Source organism: Manis pentadactyla, chromosome 5, assembly GCF_030020395.1.
Source record: "Manis pentadactyla isolate mManPen7 chromosome 5, mManPen7.hap1, whole genome shotgun sequence".
Taxonomy (NCBI): Eukaryota; Metazoa; Chordata; class Mammalia; order Pholidota; family Manidae; genus Manis; species Manis pentadactyla.
Genome location: NC_080023.1, coordinates 139,992,849 through 140,004,959, shown reverse-complemented (window position 1 = coordinate 140,004,959; position 12,111 = coordinate 139,992,849). Strand labels below are relative to the sequence as shown.

The following is a 12,111-nucleotide window of genomic DNA, read 5'->3' as shown; positions in this document are numbered from 1 at the left end:
AACAAACACTGATGCAGCCATTGGGCCACATCAGAGGCAGGCTTTCCTTCTAGCCAGCGCATCTGGGCCAGTGTATCTGCTTCATCATTCCCTGGGGATGCCAATGGCAAGTGGCCAGTCACATGATATACTGTAGGTGTCTGTGCCACACCACTCCGTGGCCTTTGGGTACAGTCTTGCACCCACCCCACAATGGAATAGGAGGTTATTACCTTGGTCGGAGCTGTTCCAGTGATGGGCTCTGTAGCCAGCAAGGCGTGGTACACAGCAGCCAGTTGCTTCTCTATCAAGGTGACCTGGACCTCTGCTCCTTGCCACTGGCCGGCAGCAAGAGCAGCAGCAGTGCAGAAGCAGTAGCCTTAGGCTCGGGCCACAGGCCGGGGTTGGCATGGCCAGCAGCAGTGGTGGCGCCTCCATGACCACACGAGTGTAGACACATGTCCCTTGGCATGAGCGCTGCTTCTCCCCATCATTTCTAGGGGCGGCACTCCCAAAGGTCGCACCCATTATGACAGATTTCGGGTTCACAGGAATCCTGCCAACTATGCCAATTGTAAGTCTGGGGAAAGGAAATCCCTGGACAAAATACCTCTAAAAACCAAAATCAGTCAAAGGGAGAAATAAAGTTTCAAACCCGTTTATTTCTCACGAACTACCCACAATATGCAGAATGAATAAAAACCACAAAGCCTTGTAAGTTCTTATGTGTACTTTTTATTCTTTTTCTTCTATTTTGTTTGTCCAGTGGCCAGTTATTAGTATGTTTGTCTGAAAGCAGCTTGTTTCCCATTCCACTCTAATTGATTACTCTGTGATCTGAAAGCCAGGTATATATGGGATAAATCCCTGTCAGAAGGACCCTCCTATCATGGGGGCTTTCTAGGAGGGTAGTGGTCAGGACGCTGAGTAGCAATTGAACAGGAGAGAAATCCTTTGGTTTTAATCATGTCCTGAATATTCAGTCAGATAGGAACTCATTTGTTCTGTCTTCATGCTTTCATCATGTTCTTTCTGAAACTAGTTTCTAGAGCTCTCTCTAAATTGTATTAAGTCTGTTTGAAGGCCATATTGAAGTGTGTGCTTCTGTGTGTATAGGAGCCCTGTGATGGGAACAGGGTAATTTACTAAATCAGCACTCTAGCATCCATCCAAAATGGGGTGAATAACCTCGTGCCAAAGACCTTGGTTCTCCCACGTTCAACCTTCCTTGCAGTGACTTTGCAAACAGTTTTAGTAGTAATGATGACAATAAAGAGGCTATTCCTTGGTTTGGTGTAGTGATGTAAGGTCTCAGGGATTTAAAGTCTGATTTCTGGTGTGTTATCTTCAGTAGATGTTTTGTAATAATAACAGTCAAAGCCCTATTTGTTGAGCCCTCAGTCTGTCAGGCACTCGTTACTCAGATGGATGTTGTGTGTAGGGCTGTATCATGAAGGTGCATTAGGTGGGGGGTGGCAAATAGCTGTTGCACTTTCCACAAATGAGAGTAATTCAAATAGAGAGGGGAGATTAAATCTCCTCATTAGTCCCTCTTGAGAAATAAATAAGCATGTGTGGAAACTACAGCAGGTGTTTTTGTTTTTTTCTTACTCAACAAAGCTAGAAATTGTTGGAGGATTCACATCTATGAAACCACATAGTAGTTTGTATTCTTCTGACTCAAAGCAGAGGGAACCTGTTTGCATTTTAACTATGCAGCATCAGAACATTTATCATCTGAATAGCCTTGTTACTGGTTTTGTGTTACAAGTTGTGGATTATATTCTTTAAAATTATGGCAAGGCTAAATGTAGCCATAACATTTATGTTAGGTTTTGAGATCCTGAATAGGGCCCCACCTGACCTATTTTTAGTGAATTACAACCCTTAAACACTGATTACCAGATTTGTCCCATTTGAATCTTAATTTTTATATTTAGAATTTGTCTTATGTTTCAGTGCAGCTAAGCCTACTGGTATAATCTTACTCTAATTAACAGTATTTTGTGATCTGGATTCCTGTCAGCTAACATTATAGGAGCTAGAAAACATTGGGAGGTAAAGTGAACAAATGACCTCATCTCTCTTGTTTTGGACTAGATTAAACTCATATTCAGAGACTGAAAAAAAAAGTCCTTTCCCTTTAAGCTGTAAGAAATGTGTATAGTACAGTTTTGCTATTAATAAACTCTCTTAGGTGGTGGAATGGAGGATTTTCTTGAAATATTTGAAACTAAATGCTGCCATGGTAAAGATTTTACTAGAAATATAGAGTTGTAGTAATAGCCTTTGTTAATTGTTTCTGCTTGTTTAACTGGGGAAATAAAAATGTACAACTACTGAAGAAAAATCTGTGGGCACAAACTCTGCTTCCTGTTTTCAAATATCTCTCATAGGTTGTTTATCTTATTTCCATATACAATCATATAGTAGACAAGAGAATGCGACTGCTGTTCCTTTAATATCAGAACCGTGCACGTTACAATAGGTGTCACTGTTTTACTTGGTCCAATCATGATTGGTGACTTCAGCTATTGGCTCCGAGCTCTGGCTGTCTGACTCCATCTGCAGGGCTGTAAAACCTGCTCTCCTCCTATCCATTCAGCACACAACTTCAGCTGGTTGAACAGACTCGCGCAGCTCCAGCACATCTTGCTAACCTAATTCAGAAAACAAGTGCTCCGGTTCCCTGCCTGTCATCTTCGCTCAGAGTAGCATTTTCAGGTGATCTAGGAAACTGGGTTATTCTTATGAGTGAATAAGAGACAAACAGGAATCATGATGGGGATGTATTTAACAGACCCAGTACTGGATAAAACTTAAAGCCAGTTTCTATTCAACATAGTGAAAAGGTCACCTTGCCTGGCTGAGAAAAGAAGCAAAATATCAGCTTGTTAGTTTCTGTTAACATCTTAGCTCGTGCCAGCCTCTTTCCCTTGAGGTTTGCACCAATTTGGGATATCTATCTGCAAAGAGAGACACACGGTACTCATGGTAGATGACCAGGAAAAGAACATGAAATGTCTCACCTTCTTCTTGATGCTTCCAGAGACAGTAAAGAACAGGTCCAAGAAAAGCTCAAAGAAAGCAAATACCAGCAGCAGCGGCAACAGCGGCAAGTTGCCCCCAGTTTGTTACGAAATAATCACCTTGAAGACTAAAAAGAAGAAGAAGATGGCTGCTGACATATTCCCTCGGAAAAAGCCAGCCACCCCGGGCAGCACCGCTGTCCATCAGTACCACCAGCAGAACCTCAGTAACAACAATCTTCTCCCGGCCCCCAACTGGCAGGGTCTTTATCCTACCATCCGGGAAAGGTAAGTGCCCGGCCAGCACACTGGCTTTAAAAGTTTTCCTGTGTTGAAGTTTCTGCTTTTGCATAGCCTGTAATATGTTTTAAAATAAATCTGTTTCCTCTTTTCCCAGAAGCTTTATTGGTATGGAAAACTGCCTTGTATCTTCCCCAAAACAGTACAGCTGTTTTCCTCTTAGATAAAAATGTTTTTGCAGGCTGTAACATGAAGTGACAGAGTTGTGTCTGTGGGCCGTAGTAGATAGCAACCTTCTATTTATGTCCTAATGAAAAGTTTGGATAACTTTCTTTTTTTTTTAACTTACTTTCTTTGTGTGCAGTGATTCCAAACACAGTCGGTTAGTTGGAATCTCTATTTGTAGCTTTATCCTGATAAACTGTTACTTAGCTTGGGAATCTTTTACGGGTTTTATATGTGTGGGAGGGGGTATTAAAAATACCGGCTGCTGTGAATTAATGAATTGCCTCTGTTTATAGAAATGCGGTGATGTTCAATAATGACTTGATGGCAGATGTACATTTTGTGGTCGGGCCACCAGGTGGGACTCAGCGGTTGCCAGGACACAAAGTAAGCAACAGCTGCATTACCAGCTTAGTCCTGAGACCTACAAAGAGAGACCCTCTCCAGATGCCTGCAACTTGGTTGGGGTGGGCAGCTTGCCTACGGCAAGCAGTGCAAGTTTCTCACCACCACGGAGAAGGCAGGCCCCTCCAAAGAGCTTTGGCCACGCTTAATTTTTTTCTTTGTCCCCTTCTACCCTGTTTTAGAGCCCACACAAAAACATGCCCTCTTAACTCTCCTGTCATGGGAAGTTGTTGTGACAGGTTAGGAAAGTTGTATGTTTACTCTTCTCCAGAAATCAGTTATCTTTTGTTCTATTTATCTGTTTTATAAAGAGGGAACTTGTGCATTAATCTCTTAAAGCCTTGAGTGAGTTAGCCTCGTAGAGGCTGGTTTGTGTGAACATCTATCTTAAGCTTTCATAGCAAGAGTCTGTCCCTTGGCTTTGACAAAAGAGTGGGGTGTTAGATGCTTTGCGTCCACTAAACCTAATTGCTGAGTTATTTCTCTGAATTGATTTGCTAAAAACGCTTTCAGTTTAGTGCATGAAATAAGATTTCCCTCTCTCCACAGTATGTTTTAGCTGTTGGAAGCTCTGTATTCCATGCAATGTTTTACGGAGAACTTGCTGAGGACAAAGATGAAATCCGTATACCAGATGTCGAGCCTGCTGCTTTTCTCGCTATGCTGAAGTAAGCGTCATTCATATGTTTGCAAAGAGTTTGTTTATGCTGTATTTGTACTCTGCTGGTTTCACAGTTAAATACAAGTTCTGTGCAACAGAAAAGGGAGACTCTGATGAAGAAAGAGGGTGCTGCTTACTCTGTAAATTTTTTTGGAGAAACATCTTAGTGGAAAGCATGTGAAATGGTGCAGCCTTTATATTCATGTTTTGGCATGGGATTTGGGGCCAAGTGGCATGTATAGTGATTTTATTTTTAACGACTTACAATTAAAGAAAAATAACTTTCTGGTGTAATCTGTCTGGAATTATCTCAATAGAGCATGTTCTCTCTGAAAGCATTGTCTGAAGAAGTTTTTAAAGATACAGATTAAATTTTTTGCTTCACAATTCTGGAAATTATATACCTTCTTTAGATACCACCACTTTAAGAGATTTCTAAGTTTTCTAGGAGTTGTTTCCTATCAGCAAGTGTAAAACTTACTATCTCTTGAAATAATCTTATGTGTGCACACATATACACACACACCCTTAACATTAAATCAGATACCATTTCTCAAGGGTAGGAAGCATTTGCATTTGGTAGTAGAGGAGAAATTTTTGAGAGATGAATAGCTTTCTGTGGTTCTATATAAATTTATACAGAAAAACTTGAGAGATACAGAAATGTAAAGCTATAAGATGTATTTATTAAAAAAGTAGTTTTATATCTCAGGGGTCTTTTTCAGAATCTAACACATGTTGACTAGGTAAATAGAACCTGCTTTTTTGACATGTGCTGGTGTTAGACATTGGGATAGTCTACCATGTGATAAAAATCCAATGATAATTCAATAACATATTATTTATGTATAATACATATGTATGTGTTTTATACACATATATATTTGTTAAAACCTTATTCTAGCACACCAAGTATATCAGTTCAGGGTTCCTGCTACTGTAGAGATTTTGGTTCCCTGGAATAAATATAAGGTATGTTGAAAAACATTATTCACTGGGTCAAGTTGGACAGTAATATCCCACAAGTGGTTAAAATGTTGCTATATATTATCTGCTGTCAACTAAAAAATAAGTAACATGGTTAGTTGTAGAACTTAAAAGTATTCAATTCTCTATTTGTATTACAATTTTGAAATCTAATAGCTTCTGACAAGAACTTTCACAGTGAGAGATAGGGAATTAAAGGCAAGTGAGCCTGTGAAGTACCAAAAGATAAACTAATCCAGCACTTTAAACCAACCAACAAATTTGTGACCTTTGTAGTCCTTTAGAGACCTATGTACAGAAACCAATTTTACCTACAAGGGTTTTCGTGTTTGTTTCTGTCTTTTGCCAGTCAAGTCAGCTTTGTATATTTGATATTATCTGTTGCGGAGAAGAATGCTAACACTAGTATTGCATTCATTTTGACTTCACTGCATTTGAATAGAGTATTGTCATTACAGATACATACACAAGTAGGAAAATAGAATCACAAAGAGTTATATTTCACCTAAGTCATTTGATTCATCATTGGGCAACCATCTTATCTCATAAATGTATTGCCTAGAATATATCTTGATAACAGCTTTTAAATATTGTACATGCAGTTCACATAAAGTGGTAAGAGTCAGAATGTAGTAAGGTGCCGTTTGCTGCCATGCCATCATTGATCCATACCACATTGTCGCCAGGGATAGTGGAGGCCAGGTTTTCCTCACTCCTACGTTGTGAAAAGTATTCCTGGAAGGGGGGCTTTCAAGAAAAAGGGAAGACTGCTCACTTGACAGTTGCAGGTAAGAGCTACGAAGTGCTGACCATGCTCTAGAGTCCTGCGCAGTCCTGGTTCTCTGGTCAGAGCATCACTAAGCTGCAGGTGTTTTACCTAGTGTGGTAGATGGCTTGTCCTGTCAGAGAAGAGGATGAGCTTCTTGAGAGCAGACATGTGGGCTCCATCTGTGATCAGAGACATTTTTCTTACTGCCATCTCCTGGTGTTTTTTTACTTTCTTAAAGATGCCATTGCTAATTTCTTGTGATGTGTGTTTCATTAAGTTGCAATGTAATAACTAAAGGGAAATTTCACAGCATGTAGTTAAACATGTTAGCTAGAAAAATTTAAAAATTAAGCATTACCAGTATGTATTTTTCACCCATATGTAGTTCTCACTGACTCTTAGTCAACTTGAGCAATCAGAAAGCAGCAGATGATTTCTACTTCTACATACCATTTTGAGAGACTGCCACAGTCCCCACGAAACACTCAGACATCTCTTGACATAGGTATACTTAACAGAAGAACAGAAATAGTGCATGTTTAAGCTTTCTTAGTCTTTTAATTAAATATATCTAGAGGTCATATATTCTTCAATTCTGAAGGTCAAAGGCATGTATGGGGGAGATGAAAGAGTTTATAGAGTTTTAGTGAAAGAGCTAGAGAAAGAGACTGCATTGCCTTCTATGTAAAGGTAATTGGAAGATAGCACTGAAGCCCATATTTGATAATCCATTGAATGTGGAACTACTTTAAAAATCTCAGGATTTAATTTTTGTTTAGGAAAAATCCAAGTCATACTTGGTTAGAATCATCAAGATGCAGTCATTGCTTATTACATTGTAGCATTAGAGAGATGCTTCTTGCTGAATGTACAGAAAAATTTTAAGTGTATAAAAATTTTTAAAGTATATAGATAGCCCCAAGAACATAGATTATTCCTTGATGTAATAGAATTTTGCTATTTTTTTCCTTAATGGAAACTATATCTGATAATGTACTTCTTCCTCAGTTATTGTGTCTTTGTCTTCTATTTTTTATTTTTTTTGAGAAGACATTGAATGAAGCTTCTAAAGTAGAGGCTGGAATGCTAACACAAGGTTAAATGTCTTGATACAAATGTACCTAACGAGTTGAAATATTAATCATTTATGAGCCTATTTCAGATGTTTCTTTAATCCCTAATCATTTTTGTAACAATTGTCACATAAGATGATTTTCCTGGCACTAACTTGACAGTGGTTGCATCTTTCCTGGCTGGACACGTTCATTTTGTGAACGTTCCGCTCACATGCTGTGTGCTTTTTTTCAGATATATCTACTGTGATGAGATTGACTTGGCTGCTGACACAGTGTTGGCCACTCTTTATGCTGCCAAAAAGTATATCGTCCCTCACCTCGCCAGAGCCTGTGTGAATTTCCTGGAGACCAGCCTGAGTGCCAAGAATGCCTGTGTGCTCCTCTCCCAGAGCTGCCTGTTTGAGGAGCCAGACCTGACCCAGAGATGCTGGGAGGTGATCGATGCCCAGGCCGAGTTAGCCCTCAAGTCTGAGGGATTCTGTGATATTGACTTCCAGACACTAGAAAGTATCCTCTGCAGGGAAACTCTGAATGCCAAAGAAATTGTGGTTTTTGAGGCAGCTCTCAACTGGGCTGAAGTAGAATGCCAACGGCAAGACCTAGCTCTGAGCATTGAAAATAAGCGCAAGGTCCTTGGGAAGGCGCTTTACTTGATCCGCATACCTACAATGGCCCTGGATGATTTTGCAAATGGTGCTGCACAGTCTGGAGTTTTGACTCTCAATGAGACCAACGACATCTTCCTCTGGTACACTGCAGCCAAAAAGCCCGAGCTGCAGTTTGTGAGTAAAGCCCGCAAGGGCCTTGTCCCCCAGCGCTGTCACCGTTTCCAGTCATGTGCCTATCGGAGCAACCAGTGGCGCTATCGGGGCCGTTGTGACAGCATCCAGTTTGCAGTTGATAAGAGAGTGTTCATAGCTGGTTTTGGGCTATATGGCTCCAGCTGTGGCTCTGCAGAGTATAGCGCCAAGATCGAACTCAAGCGGCAGGGCGTTGTCCTGGGGCAGAACTTGAGCAAGTACTTCTCCGATGGCTCCAGCAGCACCTTCCCTGTGTGGTTTGAGTACCCAGTGCAGATCGAGCCAGACACCTTCTACACAGCAAGCGTGATACTGGATGGCAATGAACTCAGCTACTTTGGACAGGAAGGCATGACGGAAGTTCAGTGTGGCAAAGTGACTGTCCAGTTTCAGTGTTCCTCAGACAGCACCAATGGCACTGGGGTGCAGGGAGGGCAGATCCCCGAACTCATATTCTATGCCTAAAAATGCTGCCCGAGGCAGTGTGAGCTCTGAGTGTACATCTGTTTCCTACTTGCTTGATGCTTAGCTCATCTGCAGATATGTGATCAGTGCAGATAATTTGTTATGAATGAAACTATAAGCAGTTTCTCATTTTTTTCAAGCTTTTAATTATGTACAGGCAGAAATGCAGCATTTAGCTTTTAACTATATGCTTAAAAGAGCCAAGTTCTTATTCAGGCTTTGTGGTTTTAGAGCCACATCTATACACCTGGGGAGAACTTGTGCCCTTTTCCAGCTGCCCCAGCCACCTCCCAGTTTTGTCCCTCTTAAGAAGATTTTTGGATCACCTTGAATTCCCTTTAGGGCTTTATTTTGACAAATAGAAATAAATAGTCTAAAATAATGACAAGAGTTATTTTTAAACAGAACCCCCTCTACCCCCCCAGAAAAAAAGTAACATAAACCTCAGTGTACAATTTTGAAAGAAACTTTGCTTTGTAATAAGTAATAATTTAGAAGGTAAACAGTCATGTTGGGTTCTTATTTTATTTCCTTTTAAATATTTTATTTCTGGGCATTGCTTTTTCTTAAGTCCTAAATTCCTAAGATTGTTAAATATTAAACACTGCAAAGTGTCAATGTAATACAGGAAAGTAGGAAATTGGGTGTTTGTTTAGGCCATAAATTCTACTACAAGCAGATTTGTATTTTAGTTTAGAAGACAAAATATTACAGTATACACACATCTCTTAGAAGGAGCTAAATTATAAAATCTTTTCATTAGAAAAAAGTTGTAGGCCTACTTAAGCTAAAACAGTCTAAAAAGGAAACCTAAAGAAGTCCTGCAGTACAGTTAATTGATGCCACAGTAGAACACAGTTTGAGAAACTCAAACTCTTTTCTTCCCCACTTAGCTTCTGATCTCCACCATTTGCTTGTTTTCAAAAGTTGTACTGTAGAGAATTCCTATTCCCTTTTTCCCATGAAAACAGGACCAAACAATTCTCTAGATAAATGGAATAATAATTAGTTTTGTAGCACTACACTTTAATGTAAAAAGATGCTTTTATTCACTGATTTTCTTTTTTTAATCTGAAATATACTCTACTGATCTACTTGGACCACATACTATCTTAGTTAATTATGTCTGTTCCTAGACTGCTAGAATCTGGCCTCTGGCCATCTTAAGTGCCAATATATGCCTGTGGGGTTTTTAAACATGGTCTGGAGCAATACACTTGATGATACGTAGTATTCTCTGCATCAGCACCACATCCAGCTCTTACTTGTCCATGGATAACGTCAGAGGGAAAAGCTCACCCAAGAAGTCTCCTTCCGTGATGGCTTGTGAGGTCAGTGCCCTGATCCTGGTGATGTCCAACATGTTCACTTCCAGCTGAAGTATCCATGTGTTTCCGGGCAGCTCTTCTGCTCAGTCTGATCCTGAGATGGCTCCCTGCCACCCAGAGTGTGGCCCTCGGCCGCCTCCTTCTCCTGCTCTGCAAGCCCTGAGGCAGGCTTGCCTGGAGCCAGGGGTTAGTCCTGGGGTGGCTATGTATGGGTGGGTGACCTGCCCGTGCAAGTGCATTTGCCAACTCAGAAATTGTCTCCTCCCTGCCCGGCCGCACAAGGTGGGACAGAAGCAGTCCCCCTGCTGGCCCCAGCAAGGCCCCAATAAGTGACTGCCTTGACTTCCTGTGCTTCTGGGTCACTTCTTCCCCTGTAGAATGGGCTCATTGCTTTTGGCGGGCTTCTCTGATGGAGGAGAACACTGGATGATGGAAATGTTCTAATCAGCCTTGCCATTACTTAGCGTCTGTTAGCATAGATGACCAGAAGCTGTTATCGTGATTATATATAGATGAGCACTCACAGAACAACTTTTCAAAATTATCTAACAATTATTTCTTACTAGGGAGATGACAGTCGTTTTGGCAAAGCATCTATGAAATTAAGGTACATTTCCAATTTAAAAAATAATTCTACAAAGGATTTTGTTTTTTTAAAAGTATGCTTAAACATTTCAGTAACTTGTAGCTACTGTGCACGTTGGTAGACTCTCCACATGATTAGGAGGCACTCATTTTTAAGCCAGAGGAGAAGAAACTTAATTTAGCACTGATTTCATCATATCAGTTTGTTGATGTGGGTATGATAACCTTAGAGTGAAGATTTCATTCAGTACCACTCACGTCCCGTGCTCCTGTTAGCTGCCCTCCATGTGGAGGGAGCCACGGGGTGAAAGTCAGGCCATATGAGATCCTGTGCACTGGGTGTAGATGAGCCTAATTTTATGTTAGTTACTATTACTCCAAAAAAAGACACATCCACTATCTGATGGACTGGTGCCAAGAGCTGTAAGTTAAATTTGAAAATTGTATTTAGAATAAGAAATTGTATTTTTAAAATCCCATTCTCCCTTCTACATTTTCAACAACATGGAAGGAAGGCTAATGTGCTTGCTTTATTATATTTTATAATCTCAAATTTTGTAGCTTTTAAACCTAGCAACCATTGTTCTGACAAGGCAGGCAAGGTTAGTGTCTAAACACAACTTTATTAAACAGAATACTCTGTAGATGCTTCTCCCAGTGTCTCTGGCAGTCTTTGTCATTGTTCTTCCCGGGGATAAAGGATAACTAGGCTAGCAGTTCTAATGTAATATTCTTTAAGCATATCTTAATATAGTATTTAAGTAAATGATCTAATTTCTACATAATTATTGCACTGAACTGTCTTTTTTGTTTTTTAAGGTGTTTAAATAAGCTCAGCTAATTCAAGACACTAGCCACATGTGCATCATAGTGCTTGAATTTAGCAGCTTACAGCATTATTTATGAAGGAAAAAAATATAAATATGAAGTACCTCATGTTGAATGTTATTGTACTGTATTTTTAATGTAACAGTGCAGATCATGTTAGACACATGAATGTGTATAATCATGTTAAATGCAAATAAAAATAAAACTGGTTCATAGATTTGTTTTCCTTAGCATGTTTGTAGGTCCCTTGACCTTGATAGGCATTTTTGGTGCCACTGTGTTTTACAAAGGTGGTTTTGCAGGAGCATTTGTTAGCTGAGTATTCAGATGTCTTTGATCCCTAAATAGAAGTAAAAATTTAAGGCAAAAGCATAAAAGAACAATGAATATGTTAATCAATTGCATTGTTCAAAGCCTCACTTTGTCTTGCTAATGGGTTTCAGCCCGGGCAAATTCGCTGTGGATTCAGTGTGACCAAAGAAATTGACCACAAAACGCTCTTTGGGGTGAAAGGGTCTTACAAAACTGCCGTCCGGCCCATCTCTCCCTCCTGCTCCAACAGCAACCACATCAGCCCTCCCCCTCACCTCTCCAGTACTGATAAGCCCTCTCTGTTGCCCTGGTAATTACCCACTGATAAGGAGATGAAAGATGCAAATGCACTAAAGCCTACTTCTTTACACCTCTGAGTGCCTGTTGATATGCAGATGTACCAAAGCCAGGCGAGTTATTCT

At 40.3% G+C, this 12,111-nt stretch overlaps 1 protein-coding gene across 3 annotated transcripts in view; it reads left to right on the top strand.

Moving 5' to 3' along the window:
* The window catches only part of BTBD3 (BTB domain containing 3), a 38,642-nt gene extending 27,048 nt beyond the window's left edge, over window positions 1-11,594 (top strand). For 2 of the 3 annotated variants that reach the window (XM_036876194.2, XM_057502723.1), the window contains exons 2-5: window positions 3,029-3,296; window positions 3,770-3,860; window positions 4,428-4,546; window positions 7,604-11,594. In XM_036876194.2, the coding sequence (XP_036732089.1) occupies window positions 3,154-3,296; window positions 3,770-3,860; window positions 4,428-4,546; window positions 7,604-8,636 (1,386 nt within the window). In that variant the 5' untranslated portion in view covers window positions 3,029-3,153 and the 3' untranslated portion in view covers window positions 8,637-11,594. Of the gene's footprint in view, window positions 1-1,435; window positions 3,297-3,769; window positions 3,861-4,427; window positions 4,547-7,603 lie in introns of those variants that run through there. The other variant, XM_036876192.2, reaches the window with a different exon arrangement.
* Window positions 11,595-12,111: the final 517 nt, after the last annotated feature.